The 14311-nt window shown below is 41.7% G+C and overlaps 1 protein-coding gene across 1 annotated transcript in view; it reads right to left on the bottom strand.

Annotated features, from left to right (window-relative positions):
• The window catches only part of LOC311148477 (ras-specific guanine nucleotide-releasing factor RalGPS2-like), a 131968-nt gene that overhangs the window by 5766 nt on the left and 111891 nt on the right, over positions 1–14311 (bottom strand). The window contains exons 16-17 of the mRNA XM_084185453.1: positions 14131–14236; positions 6931–7023 (exon numbers count right to left, since the gene is read on the bottom strand). Coding sequence (XP_084041579.1) covers positions 6931–7023; positions 14131–14236 — 199 coding nt within the window. The remainder of the gene's footprint in view (positions 1–6930; positions 7024–14130; positions 14237–14311) is intronic.

The following is a 14311-nucleotide window of genomic DNA, read 5'->3' as shown; positions in this document are numbered from 1 at the left end:
TTAGTGTGCCTTGAATTCTAAATAAATCTCAGACAGTATCACCAGGAAAGCACCCCCACACCATCACACCTCCTCCTCCATGCTTCATGGTGGGAACCACACATGCCAAGATTATCCGTTCACCTACTCTGTGTCTCACAAAGACACGGCAGTTGGAACCAAAAATCTCCAATTTGGACTCCAGACCAAAGGACAAATTTCCATCGGTCTATTGTCCATTGCGCTTGTTTCTTGGCCTAAGCAAGTCTCTTCTTCTTATTGGTGTCCTTTAGTAGTGGTTCCTTTGCAGCAATTCGACCATGAAGGCCTGATTCACAGTCTCCTCTGAACAGTTGATGTTGAGATGTGTCTGTTACTTGAACTCTGTGAAGCAGTTATTTGGGCTGCAATTTCTGAGGCTGGTAACTCTAATGAACTTATCCTCTGCAGCAGAGGTAACTCTGGGTCTTCCATACCAAATCAAATCAAATTTTATTTGCTACATGCGCCGAATACAACAGGTGTAGACATTACAGTGAAATGCTTACTTACAAGCCCTTAACCAACAATGCAGTTTAAGAAAAAAATACAAAAAGCAAATAATTAAAGAGCAGCAGTAAAATAAAATAACAGTAGGGAGGTTATACAGGGGGTACCGGTACAGAGTCAATGTGCGGGGGCACCGGTTAGTCTAGGTCAGGGGTGTCAAACGTACGGCCCGCGGGCCGGATCAGGCCCGCAAACGGGTTTAATCTGGCCCGCGAGATGATTAAAAAAAATATATATAATAATAAAAAAATATTTTTATTAATTTTGTAAGGTATAAAAATGCGCTGCAATTTTTCAATAAAATAAACTGCTGTTCCAATTGCGTCCACTGGATGGCGCAATAGCAATTGTGTTAAGCAAGCAAACTGTTTATATCGGGGCAGAGCAAGTAGGTCAAGCACGTGCAGCCAATGAGCTACTTTGTTTTGCCCTGCGATATTTATTACGGCTTCTACTTTTAACATTATGTGCATTGGCACCCTCATTGCCCCAATATGTCTCTGTCAAAAAAGAGAAAAGTGGACGCAGAGTGCAGAGTGTTCCAAGAAAAATTGTCATCCTATTTAATCACGGAATTGAATGGGAAAGCTGTATGTTTGGTGTGTTCAGAGTATGTTGCAGTGCTGAAAGAATATAACCTTCGTCGCCACTATGTGAGTCTTCATGCCGACAAATATGACAACTTTCAAGGACAGCGGAGATGAGAGAAGGTGAATGAACTGTTGGCGGGTCTGAAGAAACAGCAGTCTGTGTTTACTCACAGCCGAGACATCAGTGACGCTGCAGTGAAAGCTAGCTACCTCATTGCTAATGAAATCGCAGTGGCTTCAAAACCATTTAGTGAGGGTGAATTTGTAAAAACATGCATGATGAAGGCAGCGGAGATTGTGTGCCCTGAAAAGCGGCAGGCTTTTGCAAATATCAGCCTGACAAGAAACACAGTTGCAGACAGGATTTCCGATCTTTCAGTGGATTTGGACAGCCAGTTGAAGCAAAAAGTAAAGTCATTTATTGCGTTTTCGGTTGCAATTGATGAAAGCACGGACATTACAGATGTTGCACAACTGGCCATTTTTTAATCCGCGGAGTTGATGACACATTGACCGTCACGAGGAGTTCGTGGAGTTGGTGCCGATGACAGATACAACGACAGCAGCTGATATTTTTACCGCACTCGTCGGCGCGCTGGACAGGGTCGGAGTGGACTGGTCCCGCGCTGTCAGCCTGGCTACAGCTGGTGCGCCCTCAATGATCGGGAAAAAAGCAGGCGTTGTGACAAAGTTCAGAGAGAAAGTGCAATCTGCAAATGGAGGACGTGATTTTTTGACTTTTCACTGTATTTTGCACCAGGAGGCTTTGTGTTGCAAGTCATTAAAGATGGATAACGTCATGAAGGTGGTCATCCAAACTGTTAATTTCATCAGATCCAGAAGCCTGAATCACCGTCAGTTTGACAGCCTTCTCAGAGAGAAAGACCACATCTATGGCCTGCCATACCACACTGAGGTAAGATGGTTAAGCCGAGGTGCTGTGCTGAGGCGTTTCTTTGATTTACGAGAAGAAATTGAACAGTTCATGGAAGAAAAGGGCAAACCAGTTTTAGAATTTCATTCCGCAGAATGGATGCCGGACCTTGCATTTACGGTGGATGTTACAGAGCACCTGAATAACTTGAACAAACAGCTGCAAGGGCGCAACAAAGTTGTCACGCAGTATTATGACAGCATACGTTCTTTCAAGTTGAAGCTGTCATTGTGGGAGACGCAACTTGCCGGTGGTGATGCAGCTCACTTCCCCTGTCTGAAAAATGTGTGCGCGACCCAACATGTGGCAGACATGAAGCGGTTCAAAGATAAAATAACGGGACTGTTACGGGAGTTTGAGCAACGCTTTCAGATTTATGTTTATATGTTTTTATGTTGATGTGCTATTGTTTTTAATTGATTTTATTTTATTTGTATATTTAACCTATTCTTGACTCTGTGGTTCTTGCACTTGTTTGGGGAACAGGATTTCATTCTTTTTATCTACATTTCTGCCTGAGAAATGACACCCTGATATAGTTCTGTGATCTGTGATATACTTCTGTGAATCACTGAGGCATTGTGTGTTTGTGTGTTCTTTGTCCTCAGAACTTTCAAATAACTTGAGGTGTTTTATGATTAATAGTGATGTTGTGCTTTTGGACACTGTCCTCAGGCTCCAGCTTTATGTTTATATGTTTTTATGTTGATGTGCTATTGTTTTTAATTGATTTTATTTTATTTGTATATTTAACCTATTCTTGACTCTGTGGTTCTTGCACTTGTTTGGGGAACAGGATTTCATTATTTTTATCTACATTTCTGCCTGAGAAATGACACCCTGATATAGTTATGTGATCTGTGAAACAGTTCTGTTAATCACTGAGGCATTGTGTGTTTGTGTGTTCTTTTTCTTTAGAATTTTCAAATAAACTTGACGTGTTTTATGATTAATAGTGATGTTGTGCTTGTACTATTTTGGACACACTGTCCTCAGGCTCCAGCTTTATGTTGTATGTTGATTGTATTAAAACAAAGAAAACAATCTGAAGTTGTTGTTTTTAAGTTATATATACCATGATTTTTCCGGTCCGGCCCACTTGGGAATAGATTTTCCTCCATGTGGCCCCTGAGCTAAAATGAGTTTAACACCCCTGGTCTAGGTAATTGAGGTAATATGTACATGTGGGTAGAGTTAAAGTGACTATGCATAAATAATAAACAGAGTAGCAGCAGCGTAAAAGAGGGGGTTGGGGTGGGGTGGGGGGGCAATGCAAATAGTCCGGGTAGCCATGATTAGCTGTTCAGGTGTTTATGGCTTGGGGGTAGAAGCTGTTAAGAAGCCTTTTGGACCTAGACTTGGCGCTCCGGTACCGCTTGCCGTGCGGTGGCAGAGAGAACAGTCTATTACCAGGCTGGCTGGAGTCTTTGATAATTTTTAGGGCCTTCCTCTGACACCGCCTGGTATAGAGGTCCTGGATGGCAGGAAGCTGGGCCCCAGTGATGTACTGGGCCGTATGCACTACCCTCTGTAGTGCCTTGCGGTCGGAGGCCGAGAGCAGTTGCCATACCAGGCGATGATGCAACCAGTCAGGATGCTCTCGATGGTGCAGCTGTAGAACTTTTGAGGATCTGAGGACCCATGCCAAATCTCTGTGGTGGTCCTCATGAGAGCCAGTTTCATCATAGCGCTTGATGGTTTTTGCGACTGCACTTGAAGAAACGTTCAAAGTTCCGGATTGACTGACCTTCATGTCTTAAAGTAATGATGGACTGTCGTTTCTCTTTGCTTATTTGAGCTGTTCTTGCCATAATACGGACTTGGTCTTTTACCAAATAGGGGTATTTTCTGTATACCCCCCTACATTGTCATAATACAACTGATTGGCTCAAACGCATTAAAGCTGTCATCAAGGCAAAGAGTGGCTATTTGAAGAATTTCAAATATATTTTGTTTAACAGATTTTTGGTTACTACATGATTCCATGTGTGTTATTTCATAGTTTATGTGTTCACTATTATTCTACAATGTAGAAAATAGTAAAAATATATAAAGGCCCTTGAATGAGTGGGTGTTCTAAAACTTTTCACCGGTAGTGTATATGCCCCAGAAAATGCACCATTACCAATAACAGTGGTGGTTAGCATATTTTTTTTATTAATTTTTTTTTTGGGGGGGGGGGGGGGGGGGTATGATCTTGCGTGCTAGGAATAACGGACCAAATACTAAATGTTTGACATCTTTAACACACTATAAAGTGAATTTGTCCAAAAACGTATTCAAATGGGGGGACTACATGCATAAAGTGCTTTAATTTCTATACAGTAAAGCACATATGCATATAAACACCCTCAAATAAAATCCAAAATGCTGGAGTATAGACACAAATTTACAAATTCATACTGAGGAGTGTATATACACTGCTCAAAAAAATAAAGGGAACACTAAAATAACACATCCTAGATCTGAATGAAATAATCTTATTAAATACTTTTTTCTTTACATAGTTGAATGTGCTGACAACAAAATCACACAAAAATTATCAATGGAAATCAAATGTATCAACCCATGGAGGTCTGGATTTGGAGTCACACTCAAAATTAAAGTGGAAAACCACACTACAGGCTGATCCAACTTTGATGTAATGTCCTTAAAACAAGTCAAAATGAGGCTCAGTAGTGTGTGTGGCCTCCACGTGCCTGTATGACCTCCCTACAACGCCTGGGCATGCTCCTGATGAGGTGGCGAATGGTCTCCTGAGGGATCTCCTCCCAGACCTGGACTAAAGCATCCGCCAACTCCTGGACAGTCTGTGGTGCAACATGGCGTTGGTGGATGGAGCGAGACATGATGTCCCAGATGTGCTCAATTGGATTCAGGTCTGGGGAACGGGCGGGCCAGTCCATAGCATCAATGCCTTCCTCTTGCAGGAACTGCTGACACACTCCAGCCACATGAGGTCTAGCATTGTCTTGCATTAGGAGGAACCCAGGGCCAACCGCACCAGCATATGGTCTCACAAGGGGTCTGAGGATCTCATCTCGGTACCTAATGGCAGTCAGGCTACCTCTGGCGAGCACATGGAGGGCTGTGCAGCCCCCAAAATAAATGCCACCCCACACCATGACTGACCCACTGCCAAACCGGTCATGCTGGAGGATGTTGCAGGCAGCAGAACGTTCTCCACGGCGTCTCCAGACTCTGTCACGTCTGTCACATGTGCTCAGTGTGAACCTGCTTTCATCTGTGAAGAGCACAGGGCACCAGTGACGAATTTGCCAATCTTGGTGTTCTCTGGCAAATGCCAAACGTCCTGCACGGTGTTGGGCTGTAAGCACAACCCCCACCTGTGGACGTCGGGCCCTCATACCACCCTCTTGGAGTCTGTTTCTGACCGTTTGAGCAGACACATGCACATTTGTGGCCTGCTGGAGGTCATTTTGCAGGGCTCTGGCAGTGCTCCTCCTTGCACAAAGGCGGAGGTAGCGGTCCTGCTGCTGGGTTGTTGCCCTCCTACGGCCTCCTCCACGTCTCCTGATGTACTGGCCTGTCTCCTGGTAGCGCCTCCATGCTCTGGACACTACGCTGACAGACACAGCAAACCTTCTTGCCACAGCTCGCATTGATGTGCCATCCTGGATGAGCTGCACTACCTGAGCTACTTGTGTGGGTTGTAGACTCCGTCTCATGCTACCACTAGAGTGAAAGCACCGCCAGCATTCAAAAGTGACCAAAACATCAGCCAGGAAGCATAGGAACTGAGAAGTGGTCTGTGGTCACCACCTGCAGAACCACTCCTTTATTGGGGGTGTCTTGCTAATAGCCTATAATTTCCACCTGTTGTCTATTCCATTTGCACAACAGCATGTGAAATGTATTGTCAATCAGTGTTGCTTCCTAAGTGGACAGTTTGATTTCACAGAAGTGTGATTGACTTGGAGTTACATTGTGTTGTTTAAGTGTTCCCTTTATTTTTTTGAGCAGTGTACAAACAAAACATACAAAAAAACATACAAGATTTGTGAGAGTTTGAAAACAGTTGCAGCAACAGCCAGGTCTGGAAACCTAAAGAGGGAGAGAGTGTGGAAGGGGATGGAGGGAGGGAGGGTGAGGGGATGATGGAGGGTGAGGGGATGATGGAGGGGGAGAGAGCGGATGATGGAGGGGGAGAGAGGGGATGATGGAGGGAGAGAGAGGGAAAGATAGAGGAAGAGGGGATGATGGATGGAGGGAGGGAGGGGTGGATGAGGGAGGGAGGGGGAAGGGTGGATGAGGGAGGGAGGGGGTGGATGAGGGAGGGAGGGGGGTGGATGAGGGAGGGAGGGGGGGATGAGGGAGGGAGGGAGGGGATGAGGGAGGGGGGGAGGGAGGGGGGGGATGAGGGAGGGAGGGGGGGATGAGGGAGGGAGGGAGGGGGGGATGAGGGAGGGAGGGAGGGGGGGGATGAGGGAGGGAGGGGGGGGATGAGGGAGGGAGGGAGGGGGGGATGAGGGAGGGAGGGAGGGGGGGGATGAGGGAGGGAGGGAGGGGGGGGATGAGGGAGGGAGGGAGGGGGGAGGGAGGGAGGGAGGGAGGGGGGGGGGATGAGGGAGGGAGGGCGGGGGGGGATGAGGGAGGGAGGGAGGGGGGGGATGAGGGAGGGAGGGGGGGATGAGGGAGGGAGAGAGTGGGGGATGAGGGAGGGAGGGAGGGAGATGAGGGAGGGAGATGAGGGAGGGAGGGAGGGAGGGAGGGAGATGAGGGAGGGAGGGAGGGAGGGAGGGAGATGAGGGAGGGAGGGAGGGAGGGAGGGAGATGAGGGAAGGAGGGATGATGGCAGGAGGGAGGTGTACAGCGAGAGGGTTGAGAAGGTTGGGTGTGAATGAGTGAGAGACTTACGTGCTTTCTCTCCGTGGCCTTTAGGGACTTGGCATGGTAGTAGTAGAGCTGAGTTCCACACAGAGCCACCCAGAACTTGGTCCACGACGCCACCTACACACACCCAGGGGTCAGTGTTTAGAGGTCACACGTCAGTGTTTAGAGGTCACATACACACATTCTATATATATATATACACACACACACACAGTGAGTAAAAAAGTATTTGATCCCCTGCTGATTTTGTACGTTTGCCCACTGACAGAAATTATCAGTATATAATTTTAATGGTAGGTTTATTTGAACAGTGAGAGACAGAATAACAACCAAAAAATCCAGAAAAACGCATGTCAAAAATGGCTCCCAGGTGTCTTTTATACAGGTAACGAGCTGAGATTAGGAGCACACTCTTAAAGGGAGTGCTCCTAATCACAGTTTATTACCTGTATAAAATACACCTGTCCACAGAAGCAATTAATCAATCAGATTCCAAACTCTCCACCATGGCCAAGACCAAAGAGCTCTCCAAGGATGTCAGGGACAAGATTGTAGACCTACACAAGGCTGGAATGGGCTACAAGACCATCGCCAAGCAGCTTGGTGAGAAGGTGACAACAGTTGGTGCGATTATTCGCAAATGGAAGAAACACAAAAGAACTGTCAATCTCCCTCGGCCTGGGGCTCCATGCAAGACCTCACCTCGTGGAGTTGCAATGATCATGAGAACGGTGAGGAATCAGCCCAGAACTACACGGGAGGATCTTGTCAATGATCTCAAGGCAGCTGGGACCATAGTCACCAAGAAAACAATTGGTAACACACTACGCCGTGAAGGACTGAAATCCTGCAGCGCCCGCAAGGTCCCCCTGCTCAAGAAAGCACATATACATGCCCGTCTGAAGTTGCCAATGAACATCTGAATGATTCAGAGGAGAACTGGGTGAAAGTGTTGTGGTCAGATGAGACCAAAATTGAGCTCTTTGGCATCAACTCAACTCGCCGTGTTTGGAGGAGGAGGAATGCTGCCTATGACCCCAAGAACACCATCCCCACCGTCAAACATGGAGGTGGAAACATTATGCTTTGGGGGTGTTTTTCTGCTAAGGGAACAGGACAACTTCACCACATTAAAAGGACGATGGACGGGGCCATGTACCGTCAAATATTGGGTGAGAACCTCCTTCCCTCAGCCAGGGCATTGAAAATGGGTCGTGAATGGGTATTCCAGCATGACAATGACCCAAAACACTCAGCCAAGGCAACAAAGGAGTGGCTCAAGATGAAGCACATTAAGGTCCTGGAGTGGCCTAGCTAGTCTCCAGAACTTAATCCCATAGAAAATCTGTGGAGGGAGCTGAAGGTTCAAGTTGCCAAACGTCAGCCTCGAAACCTTAATGACTTGGAGAAGATCTGCAAAGAGGAATGGGACAAAATCCCTCCTGAGATGTGTGCAAACCTGGTGGCCAACTACAACAAATGTCTGACCTCTGTGTTTGCCAACAAGGGTTTTGCCACCAAGTACTAAGTAATGTTTTGCAGAGGGGTCAAATAATTATTTCCCTCATTAAAATGCAAATCAATTCATAAATGCGTTCTTCTGGATTTTTTGTGTGTTATTCTGTCTCTCACTGTTCAAATAAACCTACCATTAAAATTATAGACTGATCATGTCTTTGTCAGTGGGCAAACGTACAAAATCAGCAGGGGATCAAATACTTTTTTCCCTCACTGTATATATACACATATCCTTAAAAAAAAAAAAAAAAATATTTTCCTTTATTACTTTCCAACCCCACCACCCCTCCCTTAATTGGAGTAAACTAGTGAACAACAACAACGCTTAGGCCTCTACTTCCAGCTTATATATACTATATAAATTTTATGGACATATTCAATTTTACAATAATTCAATTTTGTTTGTTTTTACTCCTGAACTTCCTCTACCCTCAAACTCTCTGATAATTTTCATGATGTGCCTCTACATGCCATATCTCCCAAACTGTGCTCTTTCACAAAAGTTTTTAACCTATATACTTTTTATAGACATAGTATGTATAACATTAATTTTGTTGTTGTTATTAGTCCCAACCTTCAGCTACATTCAACCCCTCCCATCTATCTCTTAACACCATCCATATTGGATTTCTACTTGCCATATATTTCTCAACTGTACTGTTTCACAAAAATTCTGAACCCTTCTATTCTCATTGTTTCTGCAGATTGTAAATGGAAAAGAAACATCTTTGCTAAAAGTATTATTATATTATTGATCGATTTGACTATGACTTTTCAGATCACCCAGTAGTGCTATCTGCAGGGTTAGTTCCAGGTAAATATTGAAATCCTTCAGCCATTCCTGGACCTGTGACCAAAAACAAGCTACAAATGGACAGTACCAAAACAAATGAGCTAATGATTCTGTCTCTTTGCAGCAAAATCTGCAGAGCTGGGAAGATTGTATCCCCCATATAAATAACATTCTATTGGTTGCAAGAATTTTGTATAATAATTTAAATTGAAAAATTCTAGGTTTTGAATCCGGCGTCGTTTTGCGTATCAGTTCATAAACCATTTGCCATGGAATTGGTACATCAAAAATCTCTTCCCAACTATTTTGCAATCTATATGGGACGGCTGTCAATCCTTTGGTCCTTAAATGAAACTGGTATACTTTTTATTTATCACAATTTTCTTTAACCAATAATGGGATTTAATGCAGGGCCGACAGACAAGTTCCTTACTTTTCCCCCCTTCCACTTTCCTCTTCCATTTTTGCGGTAATGCTGCAATTATTTGGTTGTAATTTTGGGTAGAGCAGCCATTTCCATATGTTTTTGTTATCTGCATGTGCGATACCTATGATATCATTTAAGAAGATTATACCTTTTTTAAACATTTTAAAAAAAAGATATGTTTTTTTATCAATTAGTATATTTGAGTTAACCACAATAGTTGTTGCATTATTTGTTCTGTAGTTTCTGGAGGATTAAATTGAAATTTGAACCAACTTTCTATGGCTTGTTTTAGAAATAGTGATATTTGGGGGATGATTTCCTTTTCAAATAACTGAAAGTGAGAGGTTGTATTCTGAATAAAGGGAAATAGGCCATTCTTGAACATGGGGTGAGACAATCTTACTAATTTGCTAGAGAACCAGTTTGGATTTAAGTATAACTTTCGTATGACTGAAACTTTTATTGATAGGTCTAATGCTTTAATATTTAATCATTTCTGTACTCCGAATTCATATTCATTATATAAATAGGCCAGGTTAATTTTGTCTTGTTTGCTGTTCCAAATAAAATTGAATATGTTTTTCTCATATAATAAAAAAAGAAAACAGTTTGCTAGGCGTAGGCAAGACCATAAGCAAATAGGTAAACTGGGATAATACTAAAGAGGGTGATTTCTCCACAAATAGACAGGTATTTACCTTTCCATGGTAACAAGATCTTATCTATTTTTGCTAACTTTCTATAAAAATGTATTGAGTGAGATCATTTCTTTCTTTTGGGATATGTATTCCGAGTATATCCACATCACCATCAGACCATTTCATTGGTAAACTACACGGTAATGTTTTTTTAGTGATCCAATACGTAATATAGTACATTTACCATAATTTGGTTGTAATTCAGAGAGGTTATAAAATGTATCTAGATCCTCTATGAGGCTGTGGAGGGATTCAAGTTGTGGATTTAAAAGAAAACATGAATCATCAGCGTACAATGACACCTTTGTTTTTAAGCCCTGGATTTCTATTCCCTTGATATTATTGTTGGATCTGATTTTAATAGCTAACATTTCGATGGCCATAATAAATAGATATGCCGATAGTGGACAACCTTGTTTTACTCCTCTTGACAGTTTAAAACTTTATGAGAAATAGCCATTATTTACTATTTTACACCTAGGGTTACTATACATGATTTTAACCCATTTTATAAAGAGATTCTCCAAAATTAAAATACTCCAGGCATTTATATATAAACTCCAGTCGTACATTATCAAAAGCCTTTTCAAAGTCAGCTATGAATAGCAGGCCTGGTTTCCCAGATTTGTCATAGTGTTCTATTGTTTCCAATACTTGCCTTATATTATCTCCAATGTATCGTCCATGTAAAAAACCTGTCTGATTAGAATTAATAATGTCCGACAATACCTTTTTAATTCTATGCGCTATACATTTTGCTAGAATTTTTGCTTCACAACACTGAAGTGTAAGAGGCCTCCAATTTTTTAAATGGACAGGATCTTTATATTTCCCACTTGTATCCTGTTTCAGTAATAATGAAATCAGACCTTCTTCTTGAGTGTCTGATAATCTACCATTTACATAGGAGTGGTTAAAACATGCTAATAACGGTCCTCTGAGTATATAAAAAAAGGTTTGGTATACCTCAACTGGTATGCCATCCAACCCTGGATTTTTCCCAGACTTAAAGTCTTTAATTGCATCCAGAAGTTCCTCTGTAATTTCACCTTCACATGATTATTTCTGTATGGCTGTTAATTTTACATTATCAATAGAAAAAAATCCATACAATTAGCTTCAGTTAGAGGAGATGGAGGTGACTGAAACGAAAACATATGCTTAAAGTACTTTGCTTCCTCCTTCAAAATATAATTTGGTGAATCATGGGTACTCCGTCATTTGTAACCAGTTTCAGTAAATTCTTTTTGGTAGCGTTTCTATGTTGAAGGTTAAAAAAGAATTTGGTGCATTTTTCCCCATATTCCATCCAGTTTGCTTTATTTCATTTGATCTTTCTTCAATAAGTTCCTCCATTTCTTTTTTCTCTAATTTATTCTGAGCCTCTACGTTACAATTTTTATTGCTATCTATCTGTTCTGTTAGACCTTCTATTTCCTTTGTTAGTATGGACTCTTTTGACCTAAATTGCTTTTGTTTTTGAGATGAGTACTGAATTGCATGGCCTCTAAAGGCATATTTAAAAGTGTCCCATACAATAAGGGGATTTGCTGTACCTATGTTATAATGGAAAAATGCAGTTATAAATTCCTCTGTCCTAGTTAAAAACAAGTTATCATCAAATAGGCTTTGATTAAATGTCCAATATCCTCGCCCACGTGGAAATTCAGTAAGAGTAATGTATATGCCAATTATATAATGGTCCGACCGCATTCTGTCCCCTATCAACACTTTTTAAACTTTTGGTGCAAACGAGAATGACATAAGAAAGACGTCAAGACGACTAGCATGATTGAGTCTCCACCATGTATATCTCACTAGGTCAGGATATTTAAGACTCCATATATCCACTAGTTCTAATGTATCCATGACATTCATGATTTCCTTAAGAGCATGAGGGTGATAGTTTGTAGTGCGATTTCCTTTACGGTCCATTGAGCTACTTAAAACAATATTATAATCTCCTCCTATAATAATAGAGTCTTGTATTGCTTACAGGGTTGATAATTTATCATATATATTTTAAAAGAAGTGTGGATCATCATTATTTGGTCCGTAAAGGTTAATGAGCCATATCTGTTTATGTTCCAATAACATATTTAAAATCATCCATGTACCTTGCGGATCTGTTTGGACAATTTGCACAGTCGGATCAAAATTACTGTTAATTAATATCATCACCCCTTTTGAGTTTCTTTGCCCATGGGAGAAGTATATCTACATAACACTTGTCGCATGCACATTAAATAATAATTGTTGGATGTGCATTTGATGTCGAGCCGTTTAATTAAGCCTTGATATTTTCACACATAATCTGATTACGTTGTAATAGCACATGAAACGCAGCAGCCCAAGAGCTGGAAAAAAGGTGTTCGCAAGGAATGTCCAGAATATTTTGTTATATCATTCTTTACGCCGGTGAAGACAGTTGTGCCTGGATCCACGTTGGATCTAATATCCCTAGCAAATTGATGTTGATCATCTGTTGTTGTCTTGATTTACAGCAAGGTCTCATTAGATTGAACAGAGAAAGCATCAAGGTAATGAGTTCATGTTTTCATACGTTTTTGTGCCTCGGAAGGGACAGAGGCTACTGTGCACAATTGTGTAGGATAGACTATTGTGCAACACTCAACGCAATTCCTATTCATTATTCTGGATATAATGACAACAAATTACATAGCCTTGTGGGCTTCTTCACAATATGACCTGGTCATTAAATAACATGACAAATACATTTTAGTTTCTATGTTACACCTGCGATTTTAAACAATACAAGGGGATTGAAGTAGCCTACTTGAACTTGAATTTGGAGCTCAGAAATTCAAGTGCTGGTATAGGCCTACCTTGAAAATCAGACATTTACTCAATTTGGTGTCTGAAAAGTCCTTGTAATTATTGTAGCCGATTTATTCTCCAGCTCTCTTATAATTATCCGTGATTTCATTTCTGATCAGTTTTTGTGAGAGATGTGGCCACTTTGGTTTGTTTCCCTCTGCTTCAATTGATGGGTGTTGTTGCGCTACTCTGTTGCGGTAAAACCACGTGCGGTTATTATGAGGACGACAACATCTAATGTTGGCTTCAACTTGGCTTTCCAAACAAATCCTTCCATTACAAAGGGAACCTAGTTTTTGGTCGCTTTCTCAATATAAAAACAGCGATGGTGAGATTCAAATGGCGAAGGTGAGATTAATGCCACCTCTATTCATGGACATAGGCTTTATTATGTGTGCAAAGCTGTCATCAAGGCAAAGGGTGGCTACTTTGAAGAATCTAAAATATATTTGGATTTGTTTAACACTTTTTGGGGTACTACATGATTCCATATGTGTTATTTCATAGTTTTGATGTCTTCACTATTATTCTACAATGTAGAAAATAGTAAAAATAAAGAAAAACCCTTGAATGAGTAGGTGTTCTAAAACTTTTGACCGATAGTGTATATAAATTACACAATTGTATAACATTGAGGTCCTTGAAAATTGTAATTAAGTGCTGGAAAAAGTCCCTGAAAATACTTGAAATTGACTAACTATGTCTGTATGAATCCTGCTTAAAGGATGTATAGTCCTAGGCCTATGTTGTTGTATAGGTGGAGTTATGGGCCAATTTGCATATATTCACTTTTATTCCTCTAAGTTCACAAGTGGAACTGCATAAACATCATTTTTATTTTAGTTTCAAACTATTTTGAAATGTTGATCCCAATATCACACATTGGCCCCATTATTTATAGAAAGACCAATGTACAGTATGTTCTTTATGTATGCAGTGTGTGTTCTCACCGTGGGTTTCTTGCCCTCCTTGAAGACAGTTTTGCGTCGTAGGACTCCCTGTACGGTGACGGCTCCAGGGTACAGGTGCACCGCTAACTCCTCAGACTCCGCAGAGCTAGAGCAGAACACAGCACAATTACAACACACACTTACAGAGAAACACACACACACACACACACACACACGTAGG

This window comes from Coregonus lavaretus (genome assembly GCF_964263955.1).
Source record: "Coregonus lavaretus genome assembly, chromosome: 21".
In the NCBI taxonomy this organism is placed as follows: domain Eukaryota; kingdom Metazoa; phylum Chordata; class Actinopteri; order Salmoniformes; family Salmonidae; genus Coregonus; species Coregonus lavaretus.
The sequence above is the reverse complement of the archived record's forward strand: the minus strand, read 5'-3'. Positions and strand labels throughout refer to the sequence as shown.